The sequence below is a fragment of the Chiroxiphia lanceolata genome, chromosome 3 (genome assembly GCF_009829145.1).
Source record: "Chiroxiphia lanceolata isolate bChiLan1 chromosome 3, bChiLan1.pri, whole genome shotgun sequence".
Classification (NCBI taxonomy): domain Eukaryota; kingdom Metazoa; phylum Chordata; class Aves; order Passeriformes; family Pipridae; genus Chiroxiphia; species Chiroxiphia lanceolata.
This window is the reverse complement of record NC_045639.1, coordinates 20,267,278-20,291,076: the sequence shown is the minus strand read 5'-3', so window position 1 is coordinate 20,291,076 and position 23,799 is coordinate 20,267,278. Positions and strand designations below refer to the sequence as shown.

General features: G+C 35.8%; 1 protein-coding gene across 2 annotated transcripts in view; it reads left to right on the top strand.

Annotated features, from left to right (window-relative positions):
* Positions 1-23,799, top strand: part of SPATA17 (spermatogenesis associated 17) — an 87,503-nt gene that overhangs the window by 58,726 nt on the left and 4,978 nt on the right. For both annotated transcript variants that reach the window (XM_032683513.1, XM_032683512.1), the window contains one exon: positions 6,901-7,042. In XM_032683513.1, coding sequence (XP_032539404.1) covers positions 6,901-7,042 — 142 coding nt within the window. The remainder of the gene's footprint in view (positions 1-6,900; positions 7,043-23,799) is intronic.

Genomic DNA, 23,799 nt, shown 5'->3' with positions numbered 1-23,799 from the left:
AGGACTAATGCTCACTAGTAATGCTGCAGCTGCTGTGTGGGATGTTGGTCTCCAGGGAGGAGTCAGCAAAGGGTTACTCAGATTCTACAGTAGGTTTTTCTCAGCACTGTCTATTATGAATTGACAAATTTCTGTCTTTTTCTATGTAATTGTGTACTTTGGGACTTTATTTCTTCCTGGTAGCGCTTCCTATGCTGATTATTCTTCTATTTTAGAAAATAAGGAGAGAATGAGCAACGAAAGTATGTGGCATTTGTTGAGAAAACTTGTGTTTGCATAAAATGACAAACTAAATCCTCTATATGTATATTTCCAGAGTGAATATTATCAGAAAGATTGTTGCCGTGTACCTGCAATTTTCAACAACATTCAGAATTCCCACACACCTCTGATTATCAGAGTTCTTTAAAGTGGTTGTTTACAGGACAATAGGATGAGCATTGCAAGCTCTGAGAAACTTCTTGCTTCTGATAAAATGCAGAAAAATTTGAAAAAGCTGTGAGAGTTTGAGGTAGGCAGAAGCAGTACAAACGAAACCAAGAGAGAATGCTGTGCTTACATAAAGCAACTGCTGGAATTTGCTATTCTGTAATGAAAGAGCAACTGGGTAATCTAGCCTAATAAGAATGATTCCTTTTTCTCGTGTAATTGAAGCTGCTGCTGCCTTATTGTGCTATTTTTCATACAAATGAAGTGATTTCCCCCTCCGCTTGGATAGGAATGACAATTGTACTCCTTCGGGATGGCCACTTAATAAACTAGTGTCTAGTTTGAGACACCAACTGCTGGATCCAGCAGATTTAGATCACTAAGCATGAAAAGTTCTTTACTCAGTTGCGTGCAGCTGCATGCTGGCCTAATTTTCCAGAGAACAAAAACGTAAATTATTTTCATTAACTTTGCTGAAATCTGTCTCATGTAATATGCCTCATGCTTCAAAGTATACTGTTAAACATCTTTATGAAGTTAACAAACATCAGAATGAGATGCAGTGTGGTGATAGCAATAGTGTAAGGCTTAGGTTTCCTGATTTATTGTAGTCTTCTGGTGTGACATGAGCAACGTCATCTCAGCTTCTGGCCATGTCCGTGCTCAGCGCTGTACTGGAGACACAGAACCTAGTCCTGATCACTGGTTCACTCGTGTGCAGCAGAGTGCAATGTTTGCACACCCTCCCTCTCACATGCTGGGTGAATATTGCAGTACCAAGCTCCTCACGGGCTTGCTCTCAGCAAGACGGTGCTTTCCTTCAGAAGCAGCTTAGGTGCTTCTGTGCTACTCAGTGCTGTGATGAAAGGTATTTACAGGGAAATTTACAGTGACCTAAATAAGCTCTGTACTTGGAGAGCGACAGTGTTATAAGCTGCCTGGTGTTAATGGTAAGAAAATTTAAAAAGCAAGTGACTTTAAGATTTAGGAATTTAAAAAGTCTTTTAATTTCTAGAGTTATAAAATCTTTTACTGTATTTCTGACAGCTGCAGTGAAAATGACTACTACATTTTATGTCATACAAGTACAACACATCTGAAAACTTTTTTCAAATTATACTTAGTTTTTCATATGCTTTGCAACTTCAGCAATTTGCATATTTTCCGGACTGTTATTGTATTATGATAAACAGGGATTATCATATATTTTCAGATAATGTTTTCTTAACAATTCAACTTCTATTTGTAACTCTTCCATTTATTTTAATTACTAGCACAGTGTGCAACATTTATTAATCAGCAGAGTCTTTTTAAGTTAAAATACTAAATTAGCTAACCCCATTAACACAGAATACTCCAAACAAGCAGTAATAGGAGAGGTAGTTACTGTGCAAATCGTATTATACATGCGGGTGCTCTAGGGCACAGTTAAGCATGATTACCCTCTTTTGATCCAGTATTCCTCTGCTTCTTCCAGCTAATTTCCACTGGAAATTTACAAAGTAGCGCCTTCATTTTTCCATCTTAATTTTTCTAATGAAGTTCTGGTACTTTATAACACTGGGGATGCAGATAATAAGTCTGTGTATAATTAAGAAGTTGCAGAATTTGCTGCAGAAGAGATCTCTTTTACTTCCTAAAAGAACTAGACTATGGTTTTATTTTCCACTTTACATTATCAGAAACAGGGGTTAAATAAAAATAGCCAGAGGATTCTTAGATTTACTAATATTATGATAAAAGTGATTGATAGTTTATTGAAAAGGTATGTATTTAGTATATTACCAGAAACAGTATTTGTAATAATGCACCCAAGTAAGTTTCTTATGGCAAAAAGAATGCACTAAAGATAATGTGACTAGATATGTTAAGTAAAATGTTCTGTCTTTATTTTTGTATCTAAGACTTTGATTTTAATATGCACTCATTATAAACTAAATAATGGCTGACTTACTGCAATTGTTTTGCTATGGGAAACCATTATGCTTCTTTCTTTGTACCCTGAGTGAAAAGATAGACACTGTTGGATTTGATGAAAAAATTGTTTCAGGTATAATCCAAATTTGAAAGCTTAAAATTAATTTCATGTTTTATTAAAGAAAAAAAGAAGAATATAAAGTGTTCCCAGATTCCCAGTAGAGAAACATGGTTTGTGTGGAGCTAATTGTTCGTGGAGTTCTTTAAAGGGAGATGAAATTGTTTGATTTGAATTAAATCGAGACAACAAGGAATTGAATTGCTATTGTGTAGAAACACTTTAGGTAAAAATTTAACAACACTGTCACACAGAGAGTTAATATTTTGGTGGTGTTTTTACTACAAGATTATAAAAATGTACAGTACCAACAAATGTGAAAGTTTGAAAGACCACATAAGCAGTATTCAGGGTTTTATATTTCTTACTGTGCCCTGGTAGTGTAGTGTGTCTGGGAGTCTAGCGGTAGATCTGACAGTTCTTTCTCAGCAGCCTGAGTATGTTTTGAAGCATTTCTGGAAACAGGATTACATGCTTGCACTGCTAGACTGCTGGGATCTTGCCTCTCGGGCAAGTTCAGAGAACACGCTGAAGGACCACTCTGTTCTTTTGCTGCCCTTTAAATTCAAGAAAAAGTTACTGCCTCTGTACTGTGTCCCACTGGTAGTTACCATGTAGCGTTGGGACGCTGCTGCCCAGCAGTAAATGATGGACCTGACAAATCCTCCTCCCTGTTTGTGATGCTGTGCTCTCCCCTCACGTTGCTGTAAACTCTGGAAACCGGTACCTGCTGCTACTTCTGTCATCTCCGTCAATCCAGCTGGAAAGCCTTCAGTGTCAAATGGGCCTCTTCCATCTCCTGTCACAATAGTAAGAGAGATTGCAATAAAAGAGACAGAATAGAGGGAAGAAATGGTAGGTGAGGAATGCAGGAAGAGAAATCACGGAAGGGGGCGTGTTAACATGTTGGAGGGAAAAAGGATTAGAAAGATGAAAATAATAGTAGGAGGAAGGTGCAGGATAGGATTAGTGAAGGAAGAGATAAAGTAATTTTGGTTTAGTTAACAACAAATATCAAGGGTGTCTTTGAAATCTAAATACACACCACTAGCAGCTGTCAGGTCCTCCATTGGCTACTAAGAGGGCTTCTAGATCTTTTTACGCTAATTAGGTTCAATATAGTGTGGTCCTGGCAACAGTGCAGCTGGCCTTCATTACCAGTGACTCTGCCAGCCTTGGTCCTGGTCCTCCTCCCTCAGGTTGTGAATGTGTAATACTGCAATTTGTAGAACCTGATATAGTTTCTCACTTTTGGTTCCAACTCTTTCCCTCTGTTCTGAATGTATTCTTTGGCACACATCTCATTCAGGCTGTTGTGATATTTAAAAATAAAATAATTTTTAATTTTTAAATTTATTTCTCCAGGGAAAGTTTACCTCCCGCTGAATCATCAGCTTTTGGGAAGGCTCAGCTTATACTGACTATGTTTTATGGCATGATAAAATATCTGTGTGGTATTTAATTCTTCTTTGATCCTGCTACTTCTGTCTCTGTCATGTGTAATGAAAATCTGTAAGAATTTCTGATTTTTCACCTAAATCACAAGGAAAAGCTGAAACCCAAATGAAGGAATAATGAGTGAACCTTTGTAGGAAAGAAAACTATTGTAATCTAAACTTGTGCAGTTGATAATGATGTCATAACATTGTCTGGATTTAATTTTCTTCTCCTTCCATCACTCTCTTCTGTCACAATCAGACCACATACTGTCATTAATTTTGGGAAAAGCTGTGTCAGGTTTATACTATTACTTTTTACTATTATTATTGGTTGTGGGGGTATAATGACTTCTGTATGACTCCCATTAATTTGGTTACCCTGCTTAACATAAAAAATCGTTTAATTTTTTTTAATTAATTGTTCACATAGAGTAATGAAAAATCTCGCTTACTTTAAACAGACATTGAATTTACAAGCATATGATCCTTTCTTGTAGTTAGAGCATTATTGCTATAAGGATCTTCCCACCTGATTGACAGCAGAATTATAAACACAAGAAAAAGCTTCTACTTGATACCATTACACCCTATTGTATTTTTAATTTTTTTATTTAAATTTTAATATTTTTTATTGTTCAGTGTTCTTCCTTTCATTCCTTTAGTTTTTTTTTTTTACTCAGCCACAGACATACATTCCAGGCTGTGTGGCACATATTCCAGGTAATGATCTTAGAGGAGATATGCAGCAGAATGCAGAAGAGTGCTTTTGTGCTAAAGTGAATGTAGAACATACTGTTACTTGTGTCTCAAAGTGTTAAAATTTATGTATTTTTTTGTTCAGAATCACAGTAGAACATACATTACTCTGAGTATTTGTTTGCCAAAAAGACAAAGATTAACTGATCCACAGTAAAATCAAAACCTCTATGTAGAAAATTTTATAGGGAAAACTATAATAATTTACTTCTACTTTCATCAAATTTTTTTTACCATTTTGTGTGTAAATTTTACAGACATGGTTTTCATATTAAATTATGAATGCTATGGCTCAACTAAATTCTATGCATATATGGGCAAATCCCTAAACTGCAAGCCTTGTCTTCTCAGCTATCCAATCCCCTGAGAAAGCCAATTTTCTTTCATGTCTGAACAAAAGAAAAATGTACTATTAAAATGCAATTCAGAAGTGATAAAAACTGCAAGTGGAGCAGCCGGCTCACAGCACCTTCAATGTATTCTCTGGGACACTGGGGCCACATTAATTTTTGTGTGTGTGTGATGTCCATCCCATGTGCAAATTAGCATTACAAGTACCGTAATCTGTCTTATGTGAGGGTGTCATTTCCCATGGGCATACACATGCTACTGTAGCTTTGTATTATTTAAAAGTCTGCTAACTCAGTGTTTTCCTTTTACTAACTTTACATGATATTTGTTTGTGGCACTTGATAAAATAAATTGATACAGCTGATAAAATTCGAAATAGTTTCTTTTTATGAACTACAAAGAAAGAACTGTAATTTAAGAAAACACTCTAACAGTTGCTGATGAATCAGTTAGTCAAAATAAATAATTTTCTGAATCTGCATCAGCTGAGAGACAAAGAAAGTTATTTTAATCCACATCTTTATCAAGAACTTGGTTGACTCCCTAACTCTTATAGGAACTCTGGATTCTGAAAAACTTTTGGCTGAGGAAACTTTCAGCTGAAAAACTACACCTGTTGTCATGGCAGTTAAAGTGATATTTTAAACTTCTGAAGCATATATTTCTAATTTCACTATACAATATTTTTTCCTGCACTTCTAGAATAAAGAATGCATGTTGTTTTTTCAGAACACCAGCAATGATAAGCTTAATTCACAATGTTTTACTTTATAGTAAAATTTACTTTTTCATTCTTGTGACTCTCTTGGAAACTAAAATAGATGTCACTAAGACATCTTCGGAGGGTGTCTTGCAGATCTTGCATATCCTTTATATATAAGACATTTTTCACTTTCCTTCATGCTGTTTGCTCTGGAACCTACCCAGAAAACTTGTAGTTGTCCATGACACTTAGGGACATCCATCTGAAAACCTCTTCCAGCAGGTAGCTGGAGCTTCACTGTTCACTGTTACTGTATAAGCAGTATGACCAAAGATGAAAGAATCCAACTCTGAATGACTGCTGATTATGACATAACTATGACTTAAGAGTAAAGTACACAATTTGAGAATTCTTGTCTTGGTGGTCTGCCAATATCTGACAGACAATGTGAAAGTTTCTGTTCTGCTAAATGAGAGAATTCTGCTAAATTTTAAATTCTAATTTAGAATTGCTAGATTTTGGTGAATATGGTTTATTTATTTATCTTTGGTTAACAGATGTCAAAAGATGCATACCTGGCTTAAGGTACAGGGAGGATTCTTTATGGTGCAAGTCTGCCTTGGTTTATGCTTATACTGCTGGCATGCTTGAAATATTTATGTCCTGAGGGAATGATCAGGTTTAGGTTGTGTGTTGGGAGCCTACATGACTTGCCATGTGGATGCAAAGTTCTCCAAAAGTGATACCTATCCTTGTGTGTGGTGAGTGCTTGCCACTGACAGCTGGCACAGACTGCACTGCCTGCTAAGGTTTGTGGGATCAAAATGCAGATCCCAGCAAATTGAACCCTGATCGTTCCTCATATCACACCAATTGTTAGTGCAGATACAGACAAAGTAATAATCTAGTAATGCAAGTGAACCAAGTTAGATCTTTGTACAGAAAGTCTTCATTTTATCCTATTGAAACTCTATATCTCTTTGCTCCAAATTGAACTTGAAAGAAGCCGCAGGAGAAATTGCAGTAATCCTCTCACAATACCAAGGGGAAACATTAAGAAGGTAGTGAAAAATAGCAGGAATGTGTCTGCACGTCACCTCTTGCAGTGTTGTTATCCATTATTTACATCCATCCTGTGGCATCTAGAGAAGAGCATAACTGATTTTTAAAATGTTCTTGAATTTCAGATTCCTGCCATTTTCTTCATATCATAAAAATGAGAATGAGAAGTATGAGCCATCACTTTGCAAGTCAGGCAAATATCTCCAAGAAGCTTATGGAACCAAACATTTCAGAGAAGTTTATCCTAATAAGTGGATAGCAGACAAGGTATGTCACTGCAAAAATCAAAGAATTATTTACTTTTTTAGATGGCTATTTTATTAGAACTAAGTGAATTTGAGTCTGATCCAGAGATCACAGAATCCAATGGGATTCTTTCTAGCATGTTATAAAATCACACAGAGCTGATGTGATGTCAGATTTCCTTGACTCTCTGGTAAGTTCAGTTTGAGGAACTTTAACACCTGTTCTACCTACAAGATCAGGATTTAAGTGCCTGATTAAGTACAGCTTCAGTTATGTACGTTTTGCTAAGTTTTGTTCTATTTGTATTGCCTTTTATGATTTAAGAGAGATTGTATATTTACTCTTGGACATCAAGATAAAGCTTCAGGAAATTATGGAAAAACTGAACTAAAACAACAAAGTATTTTACTGCTTACATTCTTTGAAAAAAATCTTGAAACTAGTGAATAGCTGTTTTTCTCTTAATCTTATCTGATTAAGTTGCTTGCTTTGTCAAGAGCATCTCATATATTTCTGGTTTTGTAGTGCTGCAAGAGGTAATTTTTCTCAGAACATGTTCTAACGTGACTTTGTGTAGTGTTTTGCATTGTGCTTATTTGCATTAGGTATCATAATCACATTAAAATTTCCAAGTACAAGAAAGATAATGGACTTTGCGGCTCGGTGCTGCACTCTCTGCCAAGACAGTTAAGGGTACTGCAGCATCTTTTGTAGGAGTAGAGGCTGAGACAGCTGAAACTCTTCAGTCTGGAAAGAGAAGGCTCAGAGGAGATCTTATTAAAATGTATAAACATCTGATAGGAGGGAAAGAAGAAGAGGGAGCCCAGCTTCTTTCAGACTAAGTAGTGTCCAGTGACAGGACAAGAGGCAATGGACGCAAGTGAAGTGCATGAAATTCCAGCTGAACACAAGAAAACACTTCTTAAAAATTTTCTTTATTTTTCTGTGAACGTGACAGAGCACTGGCAGAGGTTGCCCAAAGAGGTTGAAGAATCTCTATTCTTGGACATATTCACAGTCCCAGGCAACCTGCTTTAGCTGACTAGGGGGGCTGTAGGAGAATGATCTCAAGAGGTCTCTTCCAATTCTGGGATTTTGTAAGATATGATTACGTATTTCCCTGGAAGTAGCTTAGCCCCAGCAAATTCCAAGGAATCTTATTTTGAGAAGGAATATTTTTTTATAAAGAATTATTTCTCTAAATTTGAAGCTTTAAAAATGAACTCAGAGTAAAATTTTGGTATTTTAACATGCATTAATTATATCTCATTGCACATAGAGTTCAATGTTCAAGAAAAGATCTGAATTTGTCTTTCAAAAGCAATGAGTGGAAGATATGACTGGCTGAAGTCCTACAGCATAAGTGTGATATATAAAAAGGACCTAAATGTCTTATTGTTGGTACTCTTCTTGTCCTATAAAGACTTCCTTTTCTAGTCCTTAGCAGTTCTTGATCAGGCTCAGATGATGATATAAAAAAAAGTAAAGATATTTATACTGTGTATCATGTGACACATATATAAATTATGGGTTTCACTGAAAGAACTAGACTCACTTTACTTGTGATCTTGGATAGATATCAACCTAAATCTCTGGAGGTGAATAGCTGTATACATTAACCCAACATGACATACAGCCTTCCAACCCCAATTCTAAATCAATATGAAGCTTCCATTAGGAGCCGCTTACCCAAACAGAGAGATAAGAGGAGAAAAGAGCTATTTATGACCTACCTGCTGCTTTAATGGGTCATTATTATCAGGGAAAAAACCAAAAAGAAAACCAAAAATTCCACCTCCTCACTGCAATTTAATGGAAAAAGACCTATAGGCAGGTGTGAGGTCATACTTTCATAACTGTTAAATTTGATAGAACTCTATTGCTTTTTTTATTTTTAAATTATATGAAAACTTTGAATATATCAGTGGTATGAACAAAAGTATCCTGTTCTAATGAATCACAAGGCTAAAGGGCATGTAACAAAATATTAGAAAAAACCAGATTTTTGCTTAACACTATGCTTAACACAAAGGAGAGTTCCATTTGCTGAATGGAACCCTCCTTTGAGTTTCCCATGAGGTGATATTTTGTGGCTGCAACTTCTGTTACAGCGTGTGCAGCTGATAACCCTGCCATGATCTATATTCAGCTTCTGACAGTCTTGTGCTAGACCAGGTTCCCTTATTATTGCTGTTAAGACTGTGTAAGTTCTCCCAAAGAGTCAGTTCAGTGGTAGTGGATCAGTGACCCCTCTGAGCTGCTGAGGTATTGTTTGGTGTTAGCTGATATTAGATGGCTTTTTAAAAAATTACATATAAAAAGGCCCTGTGTATGTTCATGAGCACATCCTAGCTATGTTTTCCTGAGGTTTTCATGTGTTTGAGTATGCATTTTAATTCAAGTCACAAAAAGATTAGTATGTAAATTATATAATTACTTTAGAAGCAAAATGAACAACAATGAAAAATATTGCCTTGTTATATTTCCTCTGGAAAATGAAAGGGTATTAGCATAGACTTTCTCTAAACATAATAATTACCATATCTATGTGAAGAAAAGTTAATAGTTCTTTTTTTCATCTAGTTATAATCTGAAAATTTTTATCTCATTCCGTTTACATTTCAAAGAAGTATGAGTTAAGGGGAAAACTGTTCTATTCTAATTCTTCATTATAAATAAACAAGAAATGGAAATACCTCTAATGAAACTGAATCTAGTTAGTTTACTCAGTAAATCACTGTAAAAAATAAAATTGCTTGCATATTTTAGGTTTTACATTGTATATCTATATACATGGAAATGCCTTTGATAGAATTTATGTGAGATGTTTCAATATAAAAAATTTACCAATCATTATGAATTTAAACTACAGTGATAGGTTCCAATGTAGCTGGGCAGCCAAGGATTGAAATACACTAACTATAATCTTTCGGTTGTCAAAACATGCACATATGTTCATATTTACTGAAGCAGAAATGGTAGCTTACAGTCTTTAATCAGTATTGGAATTAGTTTGCATATGCATTTTAGAAAACTGACTTTAATGACAGCATTTAATGTTTTCTTATTTATAAAGTTCAGGAAGTGATATTTTAAGGTGTTCTATTCTGATAGATTCTTCCCTCTGATGCCTTATTATAGGTGAATTACAGTACAACTGAATCACTGTTTCATTATTTGCACAGGCATTTTGGCCCTAAACAGGATTTTATTATCTACAAAGCATAAAAATACCCAGGACTGCAAAGAATTAATTTAGAGAACCTAAGCATATTGCACAGAACATAAAGTTGACCTTTACCGTCTACAGCTCTTGGAATGGAGTGGGATGTGGAACACATCATAGATTTAATGTGGCACAACGCTGTCTGCAGAAACTTGGGTGGGACTGTGACTGCCTGCCCATTGCACTCGATGATTGAATCTGCTGTCACCAGCATCCTGATAATAATGAACATTCAGCTTAACGACCGTGATTATGATTATCATAATTGATGTGCAAGTGCAGTGTGTGGGGATCATTACAGCTGAACTGTACAGCAGAGAAACATGCCTTAGTTATGGATAATTTTACCTTTATGCATTGATTGGGATAAAATATGCCTTTCAAATTCAACAGGCCAACTTGATAAAATTTTAAGATTTCTACATGTATGAATTGATGTTTACGAGCTTCCTGCAAAACAGCCTCCTGGCTGTTTGTTTTGAATTGTTTCATTCCATTAATAACAGGAAATAGTTAAATAATTAGACATCGTTGAGTGGAAATCACTTACAGAGTACTGCCAGTGTTAATCAAATATCAACTTCAATATTTCTGATTGTCATGGTCTTGCCTAGGCTAGGAAAAATAGCCCTTGTAATTCACCACCAACACAATTCTACTTTAGGTGGAGCAGTCGAAATAGGGCTGTGGTCAACAGTACTGGCATTTTCCCACTGCACTGTGTAGAGCGGGCAATAGTTGTTCCATGTATAAATTATATCGCTTCCATCTTTGTCACCAGAGGCAGAGAATTACAGGCTCAAATTCAGCCAGTGTAGATAAAGGTGCAATCAACAGCTTCAGTCAATTTTGTTGAACAGTGATTACCTTCAACTGCGATTACATGAAGTTGCAGAAGTATTTAATTAAACCATGACATATATAACAGATAAATACAAGTATATTTTAAGCCAGAGTTTATATAAAGAATATTACAACATAAGTATAATGAAAAGTATAGAGTTTCATTGGTTTACACTAGGTGTAAATTTAGCTCTTTGTCCAAGAACTGACAGATTTTAAGTCTGGGATAATAGAGAAAACAGATGATAGCAAAAAAAATCCTTGTAGAGGGGGAAAGTGATTCTTTCTGTTTGAAATTTAGTTTAATCTCTTTTAGGACCACAACATATAACAGTCATGTGTCTAGTGGATGATGTCATTGCGCGAGGGAATTTTTGATACACTATTCATGCTTTGCCATCCCTGACTGTATTGAAATTTATTTAAATTTTGCCGCAACTCAATTTTTTCTAACCCTCCAGTCATTGGACTTGAGAATAAAAATAATGTATGTGTGAAGTTTCAAATTCTTTCTTGCTCAGGCTGTGCTTGTTTTCATTTTAATTACAAAAAAAAGATTATCCAAGAACATTTTCTAAGATGGTGTGATATTGGCTAATGAATGTGCATCTGTACTATCAGCTTTATTACCTTTTAAAACTTTAAAGGCCATATTTACTAATGCTTTGTGACAGAACTAAGTTACTGATGCACAATAGAAGAGCTAGCACGTATTATGAATATCAGAGACTTAGTTCCCCAATCCAACCTCAATGTGTTTTCCTGGGCAATGCAGAGCTTACATAATGTGGCAGCCAGAAGGGAATTATTAGATGAGCTGTATGAGTTTGCTTGTTACAGTACCGGTTTCCTCATGAACCATGTCACAGATAATAAGGATTGTTGCCAAGTGTGTTGCACTCCAGCAATCCCTGGCCAATGACATGGCTCCTGTACGGTTATTACTGCTGGCATGACTTGATGTATCTACTCACATGCTCCAAATGGACCCTTAGTTTGAGTTATCAACTATCTGTTTCCCAGAAGAGGCTTCTTTCTGTCACTTTTCTTCCTGTCCTGAGTCCTGCATCAAACCAAGTTATTTAAATCCAAGGATCTGGTCCTACAGCAGTGCATCCTATTCTATACATGAAGATTCTGTCTATTGTACCCTGTAGCATATATTTTCTGCTCTCAGAACAACCATTGTGAGCCATAACGCTGACGCATTTTCACGTGAAAATCAACTTGAATAATTCCCTGCATCCATATAGGATGATTCCCACAGCAGCATTACTCCTCAGAGCTGGGAGCTCCTTGGAGCTCTGGTGTTTGGCTACCAGGGTAGGTAGTACGAAAAAAGAGCAATGTTGTCCAATTTAATATCACAGTCCAGCTTAATAAGCAGATGGTAACAAAACTGGGGTTTGAAACTGGGTAACATCTTAAAGTCACTTTTGAAACTACTACTTCTGATTTTTTTCTTTTTTTTTATTTTTTTTATTTTTGCAAGTGTACTTTTGAGAAGGAAAGGTATTACAAAAGGCAGGAGTATGTCATGTTCAACAGTGGGAACACCAGATACTACCTCTCATTCATAAGACTAGAATGAAATATCTATTATAAGATTCACCTATTCAGTCTTCTGGGAAAGCAAATGACAATTTCAACTTTTGACAGTTGACATAATGATCTTTCTGGATCCCTTATGACTGTGTCATATTTACAGAAATACACTTTGTTATGATGATCACTTTCAGTGCTCCCACTGGAAAGGTGTAGATTGTTTCCTTTGAGAAAATCCTTAAAGTCAACACTGTTGGGTTGCCTTTAAAAAATGCTATGCTTGATATATGATTATTAATGATTATTAACTATCAGCAAGCTTTCAAATTATTTTCTTATTTGTAGAAAGATGGTAAATGCTGTGGAGGAAATTAAAACATGCAAAATGTATCCTTGGTTAATGTTTAACTAAATGCAGAAAAGAATCTGTGGATCACTGGAAGGCTGAAATCACTTTCTCGTGGAGGTTACTGAGGAGTTACAGGGTCTGATTTTGAAGGAATGCTACAAAGTAGTGACTGAGAAGAGTCAAACAGTTCAGTTATTTGCATAAGAAGAGATACTGTCACCACTCATCTAATCAAATCCATTCTAGTGGTTATTTGTAAGGGTTTGTTGGCAACTAGTTGAATATTTTATAAAACCTGATTTTCAGTTCTGTAATTTCTCAGCGGGAAAATGCAGTCCCTTGATGATGATCCAAGGCTTTGAAGAATAAATTGATTCGTAAGAGAAAATTAGATGGTACTTATTATACTGTCTAACTAGCAATCCTGTGTCATTTGTCTGTTGGATGATAAATGTCTTGCTTCGCCTACCTTCCTCATTTAATAATGTAGCTTGTATGTTAGTGGTATAAAAGAAAATCTTGATTTTTTAGTAAGAGTTAACTTTAAGCAATATTTCTTTGAGGGAGATGTATGTATGTTTAAGCTTTCTAAATAATTCCCATTGTATATATTGCTTAAACATTTTAAATCTTATTTAATCAGAAACACTTTAGAAATAGAGTATCTTGACCAATTCCGTCAGTACGTGCTTAGAGTACATTACAGTAACTTGTGGCAGAGCTTTTATGGAAAAGAAAAAAGGGTTAATCTAAACAGGAAAGATTGAAGTTACACCTAATTGTTTATATTGTGTTTAGCTTTTGACTATTTGGATATGATTTTTTGGAATTCAAAATCCTCACACTAAAATGGGAAATGCTTAGCCTTACCTTTTCATGTCGGTTTTGGATAGGCTGCTCAGTATTCTTGGAATTAAGTAGATTTTTTTATATGTATGTCAAACATAATGTATTTCAACTCAATTCAATTTACCACAATATTGAATTAAAAAGGCTATGTTTTGAAGTCACTTAAAATTTTTTATGAAACTTATCTGCAAAAGCAGGCTACTTATTATTTGATAATACTCACCAAGACCTTGTTTGTGCTTGTTAAATAGAGTTAAAATTAAAGTAACGGAAAGCTTTTCACAATCCTCTAAGAATTACATGGTCCATACAACTGTTGAAAACTGCAGGTATGAGTGCTGATCCTCAGCACTTAGCATAATTGAGATATATCCATGGAGCTAGGCTAATTTGCATCAGGTAAGAATCTGCCTTGTAATGAATATAATCAATATGTAAATACATGCTATTTAGAAAGAATGTTCTGGGAAAAATAGTATTACCTATTTTCACAGAAAAAATAGACTTTTTTAACCTCATCTTTAGATGCACATTGCTGTTGAGTTTACAATATTGAAGTCTAAGATCAGAGACACATATTCTGATGGCTTTCTTGCAACAGATACACTTAGATCTACAGACTGTTACATCTTGAAATGATGTGTGAATTACAGATTTTGTTACACTGACTCATTATGATGTATAATTCAAGTGCTATTAATACCTATAGTTGTTCTGGGTGAATTCTAAGAGATTGTACCAGGTATGTGCCCAAGCTGAAAGAAAGGATGCAAGTTTTTTTTTGTTTTGATGATCTCTCCAGAGAGTAAAAGTAGATTATTCTCAGAGCAGTAGGACTTCAGTGCAGAAAAATGGATTTTAGAGTAATCTACGTTCTTTGAATAGGAAAAATCACAGTAAAAGCTTTGTGCATTCATGCTGGAGTGAATGAGACATTGTAGTATGTAGTACAGACTTCTTGTTGTCTTAATGGTTTGACGTAAGTATCTACTACTTCTTTCTTCAAAATTTGTATTATGAATCAACTCTGAACTTGTTTGCCCCATTTTAAATAGTAGTATGATACTCACTTTGGAACACACTTCTGTGTTTATTCATTTAATGTAATGAAGAGCTGCTTTCAACATGCCCTTTACAAACTCAGGTTAAAAGGATGTTCCATCATGATAAACTATATTATTTCTTCTCTTACAGGTTTTGCTGATCTCAGCATAATACATATAGAGAAACTGAAAGGCATATGCACATAAGGAGTTTTTTTATGAGTAGGTGTGTTACCATGTGTTAATGCTCTAGAATGAAAGTTATGGAATTATTCAGAAATAACCTTTGCACTTCAAATTCAGACTTCACTTCCATATAATAATTTTACAAGCTTTGAGTTAATGTATAGAAGTAATCGCACCTCAAGTAGAGAGGATATGTTATGAAGCCTGTGATACACACAATATCTGTTTAACAACTGTAATGGTTTTGTTTTTCATAATGAGAGTATTTGAGTAGGAATTTATATTTTGACTGTGATAATAGGAACTAATAATATTCCCAGCTAGTAGCTGTGAGACGTTAGGATCTCTCACCTGTAGTTTTTTGAAGGAATGGCAACACTTATGCTTATGGTAAGTGCTCATCATCAGCAACCAAATACTCTGCTCCTTTGAAATATAACTTATTAGGTATGAGAGTCTCAAACTTAGGGGGAAAAAAAGAAAAGGAGAAACAATAAAAACAATGTATATTAACAGACTTTGTACACTAATGCAAAGCTGCTTGATTGAGCAGTGTAGTGTCAACCATGTCTTTCTTCTAATGCTAAAAGTAATGCACATAGACAGAGTGACAATCAGAGTACAGCCTCCCATCAGCTGTAATTAATCTTTTAGTTAACAGAGACTAGAAAAGCTTCTCATCAGCCTCTTCTGAAGTCTGAGGCACCCTGTTTTTTGATGTTTGCATTCTGAGTAAAATTGTCCCCACCAGTTCTAACAAATTGAAACACCAGGCTAATTATGGCAGCTAATGAAGTGTGTGGAATGGTCACAGCTTGTCGTGAAACTGTTCCTTCAGCTCAGATTAGAGTTTCATCAATCACTTTTTTAAACTGATCCAGAATTGCTTCTGCCCAGTGCTTGGCATTTTTAATGCTGTTTCTGTAATTGGTTTTTTCCCCAAAGCTTAGGCTATTTTTTGAAATATTACATTCTCAGGACAGGACTTACAAACTCCAGTTTATAAAAAAACATTTCATTATCGCCTCTATCAGCTGATCAAGTGCTAGAAAGCTAATAAAAGAAGCAGAAATATAAAATTTGATATATTGCTTTTAATCCAGCTAAAGGTAGCAATAAAGCATATACACATATATGTATATGAATCATTATTACTGTGGGCTGGATGTACACTGCAATCTCATGAGACATGGTTTGTGGGCTGGATAGTTCAAATCCCACTGAAGGACCTAAATGAAATGAATGACTTCGTCTTAGCTTATTTCCTAGTGGATTGTGGCCTTCCATATATCACTCAAAGAGTTTGGCATGATTTGTAGTTTTTGCAGATGCCCAAGCCTTTGGCAGAAGGAAGACCAAAATGTCTTGCTGTTTAAAGAATTTCCACACTTCAGTTCAAATCCGAAGTCCTGAAAGAAGTATGGGAAACTTTACAGTATAACTTATATTGCTACTACACTGTCAATGAATAAATTAGCATATAAAACGTTGTAAAAATTCCCAGTTCCTCTTCATTTATAAGATATAATCATATTCAGCTAAACATTGAAAGTTCTGTATAGATATTAAAGGCATAGATGTTAAAGTCTAAGGCTAAATTCTTTCCTCAACATGGACAACGGAGTGTAGAATTTACTTTGGAAGTTATCCAGCTGAAAAATTAAATAAACTTTTGCTTATGCAGTAGTGTAGAATATCTTTGCACAAGGTGTTACAGTTAGTATACATAGCATGTATTCATATCAGAACCAATACAGCATGGGTTTAGTTTTTGAATTGTTCTCCAATCTGTTTTTAAAATTTGTGCTAATACGTGTAATCCATTTCATTTTTCTGGCCACTGTTGAATCTGAAATAATGTTTGGCTTTAAATATAAACTGTTCTTCTTCCTAAAGCTTCTGATCAGCAGCAGTTTGTCAGAACTAGCTTCATGCCAATGCCAAAACAAATCTGTGGCACCTGAGTGAATAATCACTGTAGCTGATGCTATTCCTGAACTGTATCAAAGAACTGGTGGATTTACATGGGAGAAAAAGTGCCATTGAAAACATGTCACACAACAAAGATATGTTATCACGTATGATTAAATACAGACAGAAAAAATAGTCATAAGTATTAACCTATAAGCTTTTTTTCTGGTTTTATTGATTAATGAGAGCATTTGGAAACACTGGATAGGAGTAGTTTCTCTAGTGTTAGCTGACCTGCCAAGTAAGCTGCCTGCAAAATGATAAAATATTCCTGTTTGATTATTTCAATCTCTTCTGAAGGTAGCTTATATTTCTGAAAGAGGAAAGCTGTTTTTCTCTTCAGCTTTCATCAGTGCTAGGGCACATTGCCAACTCATGTTTAGCCAGTTACCCGTCAGGACCACCAGGTCCTCTTTTGCAGAGCTGCAACTCAGCCTGTCAGCCTTCAGCCTGCTTTGTTTCTGGAGTTAGTCTGTGCCAGCTGCATTTGTCCATACTGTATTTTGTAAGGTTCTGTCAGGCCGTTCCTCTAGCCTGTCTACATCACTCTGAATGGTAGCCCTCAAGTGTATTGATGGTACCCGTTATTTGGTGTAATCCATGAACTTGATGAGAGTGCATTCCATCTCCACCTCCAGGTCACTGATGAAGGTATTAAGATAGGTCCCAAGACAGCACCTGAGGAAATACATTTGTACTCAGGTTCCAGTTAAGAGTACAAACCGTTCATTGCTACCCTTTGAACCTGATACTACAGACAATTATTACATCTATTAGTCTGCACATCTAGACTATAATTTACCAACTTGGTTAAAAGGATTCTCTGGGAGATTGAAAACCATGCTAAAGCTCAGCCAGACAGTGTCATCCACTGTTCTCCTTTTATCAGCGTATCTGGTCATTTCATCACAGAAAGCAATCAGGTTTGGAAACGTCATCCAGAACAGTGTGAAAGCAGATGAAATCTAACTGGAATGCTGTTTTTGCTGCATATCAGAAGCCAAATACAGTGCATCAATGTGCCTTTGTTTTGTTAATTAATTTTGTTAATTGTTAATTGATTACAACTTTTTTTTTCCCTTCAAAAAGACATGACTGAAACCCGGTAAGATAAAAAATATTTTCAGTTGAAGATTCCAACTCAGAAGTTTTCCTCCTTAACTCTTGGTGACATTATTTTGGCAAGTTAGAGAGAGTTGCAACTTGATCTTGGCAGGTTAAACATTTTCTGTCTTTAGTCTAGCAGGTTAAAAGTGGTTCTGAATTTGTCTTGGCAGTCAGCGCTTGGCACTGGCTTATTTTCAGCTGGAAAGAGAATGTGGTGGTTGAACAGATTAGACAATGAAAGGAGCAACTTATAAATGGCATAAATCAAGATGCTTATCCCTAAGTGCAGTACTTCTAATACAAGTCTTGTTACTAGCAGAGTGTGTGTGATGGACAGGACAAGAAGTTGGTTTAAAAATGGTAAATGGTAAAGTGGTAAAAATATGTCCATTACTATTTTCATTAGATACTTTTTAAGACTGTATTTTTCTGTACACAGGAATGTAGTGTTAGGCATACCTCCACTTCACATTTAATAACTTCACAAAAGGGTTATATATTTCTCATCAGAGTGTTTTCATTCTTGACAACGTTATTTATACATCTTAAATAAATTAAGGTGAACTTCTACCCCCCTCTTCAAAAACATTTTGTTAAAATACACTGCAAGAAGTAGACATTTGCATGACAATAGCAAATAAACACCTCCTGGGATTCTGAATACTTATTGAACTATTTCAACTGCACATTTGTTTTTTAGCCCAGATTCAGTAAAGTTCAAGGGTATCCAAGTATGAAATAGCTTGTGGAGAAATTCACATTGGTTTCTTAATTTAATTTACTTGTAGAAAAAGGCTACATAGTTGAAAAAATAGAATATTATCTTTGGCAATTTTGATTCAAATACAGACCTTCAGAATAGAATTTGAGTGATGTTGTTCCATAACATTGCTTGAAGTATGGTACAGCACACACTGTAACTTTGTGTGGCAAACTATACTTTTAATATTGATACCGGCTCTGAATAGGTCTAAAAGTACCTGAAAAGTGACTTCATCAAGGTAACTTCTTCTTCAGTAGATTAGCTTTATACACATAAATTAATTATATGAATAGTAATTTATAAGGGTGAATATATTTATAAAGTATTGCAAAGCTAGTCCATGCTTGAGAGGAAGGACCAAACAGTTCCTGACTTGCAGATCATTAATAAATGGAATAAATAAACTTAGAGGGTACAGCTGGGAATTCCAACCTTCCTCCCCCTTGGACAACAACAATGACTGCAGGGTACTAAGTAAATGTAACAAATGCAAATTTGGGCCACAAATCTTCATTGCTGGTTATATTACACATGACAAAAAGGACAGCCTAGTTTCAGATCCCAGGTTAATTTTACAGAGGCAATACTTACAGGAAAAAGTAATTTACTGGACCAAATTCTTCCCCTTTATTCCTTTGTCCTTCCTTACACAAAACTTCCATCAAAGCCAAGAGATAATTTGCCTTCTCTTGTGAGAAAGGACAGCAAGGGCTGACACATTTGTATTCCTTAATGAACACAGCTATCACAGAATATCTTACTCATTTAGGAATAGTTGTGCTTTCCTTGTACAATGGCTCAAACTATTGCATTCTGAAGAGCATCATTATTTTCTGTCATGTCACAGCTTAATTTGTGCAGCTATGAAAGGGTATGGTGGGCTTCTTAGCACACAGGAGCTAAGATAGGTTCTTTTCAGTATTAGAACACATCCTCTACTACCTTGCACAGATGAGGACAAGAAGTTTTAGAGCTTGACTTGTGTTAGCCAGTTGTCTCCAGTTATCTCTAAAGCACAAATTAGCACAGTTTAGCTGCTGAGCTAAGAAAGCAAACTGTAGCAAGCACAGATGAGTAGCAGAACTTCCTTCTCCAAATATTAGAGAAAGGAAGGAATGGAGTTATAATTTCTATATCAGGCTACCACAGTGGAGCACATGGGGCTGTGCTGCTTGTACTGGACACATCATGCAGAAAGAATCTAAACCTGCATGATTATCAGGTCAGTGGTTTTTCAAACTCATGAACCATAATTAGAAATATTTTATGATTTCTAGCAAGCACTGTTTGAGTTTGGCTTTCTCATTTTTAATTGCAAAAGATGAAACGTGTAAGAGTCAGTGATAGTTATAAATCTCCATAAAAAATAGTGTAAAAAATGATGAAATGTTTGTTACATAAATTAAGTAGCAATTAATGCTTTCTGTTTCTGTTTAGAAGATAGGATATTAAAATAGTGTTGTTAAATTTCCCACTGTGAACATAATTCCCTGATTCTCTTCTGCAACACATTATCATAATGTCAATAAAAGACTAAAACTAACAAATAGAAAAAACTTGCCTGATGTAAGCGCAACACAGAAGGTTATAAAGTTGTCTTTCATGATGGCTATACAATATCATTTTATTTTAAGATCTAATAGCAAGTTGATTCAAAGGATAAGACTTACAAAGTCATTAAAGCAAGTAGAAAATTGCCTTCTACCATAGTCACCCAGTCTTTTTAAATCAAAGAGTTTTATTGTTGTTGGTGATGTTTGCATTTGCAGGAGGTAATTAGAGAATGAGTAGACATCACACTCAGAGCCCTCAAGCTTGTCAATAAGAACCATAAAGTTTTCTTGGGAAAAAAAAGTCCGTTTAAAAGGCAAATTGCAGAGAATGGAGGGCAACAGGGTCATAACATTTTGGGTCAGTTTGACCTCTGCTGTGTCTATCCACAATATGGAGAAGCTCATAAAATAACCTATGCTTCCATGAAAACTCTGTTACACTTACCAAATAGAACAAAATTTGGAGGTTTTAGGATTGGTGGTGGTAGTTGACAGTTGAAGAAGGAGGTAGATGATGGCTCCTTGTTCTCTTCCTCTGCATCGTGCTGGCAAGCTGAACAGGGAAACGTGTCATTCTACCCCCTTCATCACAGCAGTGGTCACTTGTCCACTGTGGTGCAGGGAACTCTGATTAGGCACTGCTTTTCCCTGGAAGTCAATACCTCTGCTCTGACACAATGAGATCCAGTCCCGAAGGCACGATCCAGGCTTTTGTTATTATCTCTTATTTGAAGGGGCTAGTTGACCCAATTGGTTAACACATTAGTTTTTCAATTTTATAGCCTTAAGTCATGGAAGACCTATTCCTAGGTTTTGGCTATTTCTCCATGGCAGAAAGTAAAATTCGCAGTCTGTGCCCACCAGCCACAAAAACAGAGTTATGCCAAACAACTGTGTCCTGAACTTTATGGCTAATTAGCTGTTGAAGCTATGCCCAAGAAATAGATTCTGTTGCCCATGGGAAGAAGTGTGTAGCCATTATTAATGTCTCAGCTCATATCTCTCAGTAGGTCTTATGAGCAGTGCTGCTTTAAAGAGACTAAATGTACAACAGGGAATTAAAAATTATAGTACCCCTTTCACTGACTGAAATATTGTAAACTTGTTACACTGAGGCCAGGACTGGTGTCAATGTACTTTGTGTGAAAAGTGCAATAGAAGCATTAGTATTTGACAGCCCTGGTTGAAATAAGTGAAATTAATGGAGCTCTTTTCATATACGACAAGGCCATGGCACCCCTTTCATGCTGCTTACAGACAGAGAAAAGTCAATACTTTTTTATTACTTGATGCTGACCTACATTCTGCACTACAAGTGCCAGGCCCACTAATTGGTTTCAGTTGTGAGAAAAGTTTGCCCCAAAGAAACACTGGAGCAGATAAATCAATCTTTTTTAGGGTAGCTTAGTGGGTTTTGAGCACTTGAAATGACATTTGTGTTGTATTGACAGAATGGGTTGTTACATTCATTTTGTCATGTCAGAAGGCCCTGTACTAGTTGGAAGTATTGTTAACCAGTATTGATAAATTTGTTGAGAATAAAAGTTAGCTGGATCAACATTTTACTTGTCTAACAGCTTACTGCTTCTAGTTTACTTTGATGTTGGGAGAACTCCGTGGCTATTTGTAGGTCAGGAAGCTTACTATGACAGCTCAATTTAAAACTCTAATTTTACTTCTGCAAGCATTAGGATCATAGGGAACACTTAAATATGACCACTTAGTGTTAAACAGATGGGGTTGTGGACAGTGACACTTGGCAGTACTGCCTAGTTTTCAAATGAGGTGTGCACATGAGGTGTCTCCCTTCTTTGTGGGAAAGCAAGATTGCTCACTGGGCTTACCACTGCACTAAGAACGTAATTACTGCATGGATGTTTATGCAGAATTTTCCACTGCTCTGAAGTCTTGATGTTTACCTGTGTATATTGATTTCAAAGTAAAGAAAAGGGACTTGTTTCCTGACTTTACTATTCAGCAGCATGAAGATGGAATTATGATTCCAGCAGCTGTGCTCACATTTCAGTTATTCTTTCTGCCACTGATTCTTAACAGAAGTTACTTAAGGAGTAGGTTTTCTCTGTAGAGAAGAACAGAGGAGACCTGTAGGTCTCTATAGGAGCAACAGATATAATTCCAGCACTACAAAAGAGTTTTTCTGAGATCCAAACTTTTCATGGATTGGTTTACTTTTTACATAGCACATGGTGCCATGGTTGACATAATGCAATTATACAGTGGCTTTAGTATTTTTAGATTGACTCAGAAGAGGACTCGGTGCTCTGAATCTCTGGTATAGAGGGAATACTTTACATTACAGAGAATACTTTTCATTATAAAATTTATCCTTGAAACCTCTGAACATGTTACTTCTCCTAACCTATGAAGGAAATCTACATTTTTACAACCTAATACAACTTTAATCTCCATTTACGCAACCAAATCGCTATTTATGCAGCCAAACCAAATTTTGTCATTACAGAGAAAGACTGTGCTATGCTGTAAATCAGGTATCATGAGTTTATTGTATGCTTATTGTTCCAAGTTTATCACATGCTTAGCAGCTTCATAATTATTATGGACTTGAGAGATTTGCTATACAAAATTACCTGAAGTGTGTACGCAGGAATCTGTGAGTAGATATGCTACTGCTGTTTGTCTATTCTTGCTTTGGTCTGAAGCAGCTGACTTTCTACTTCATTAAATTTCCAAGAAGATATTCAATTGTAATTCCTATCTCATTCCAAACTGCATTTTTATATCACAGGATATTACACAGTACTCTCAAAGTTGTTCTGAAAGAAACACTGTTAGTGCAAATATATCTCTAGAATATCATGGAAGGCATTTTCAAGGGCTTTCAAGCTGATATGTAGGTCTATAAGGTCTTGTTCATTTGCCAGTGTTTGTATGTGGTCTGTATTTATGTATGTCTGCATAGTCAGATGAAAAATGTCTTTAGAATTTGCTTTAATAACATTCCAGAGATAAACTATGTGACCATTTGACAAGTCTAATCTATGGCATCACAGTGTGCTGATTGAGACAAATCTTTGAAGGCTTTATGCCACCTTTTCTGACTGCATTGTTTTGAACTGATCAGCACACGACAGTCAAGTAGTCAAATGTATTAAAAGGGTCCATAGGCCTTGTTAAGCTCTGTCAGTTGAACTTGAGTCACTTACAATTTACTAGAGTGAAAGGAGTCAAAGCTTGACAAGTCTAAAAAGGAAGTGTTATAATAAATTAATTTGAGAATTTAAGAATAGGTCTCAGTCCTGAGAACTACGGGTCTCTGATGCTTAGAATGATCACAGAATACGCCAAGTTGGAAGGGACCCAC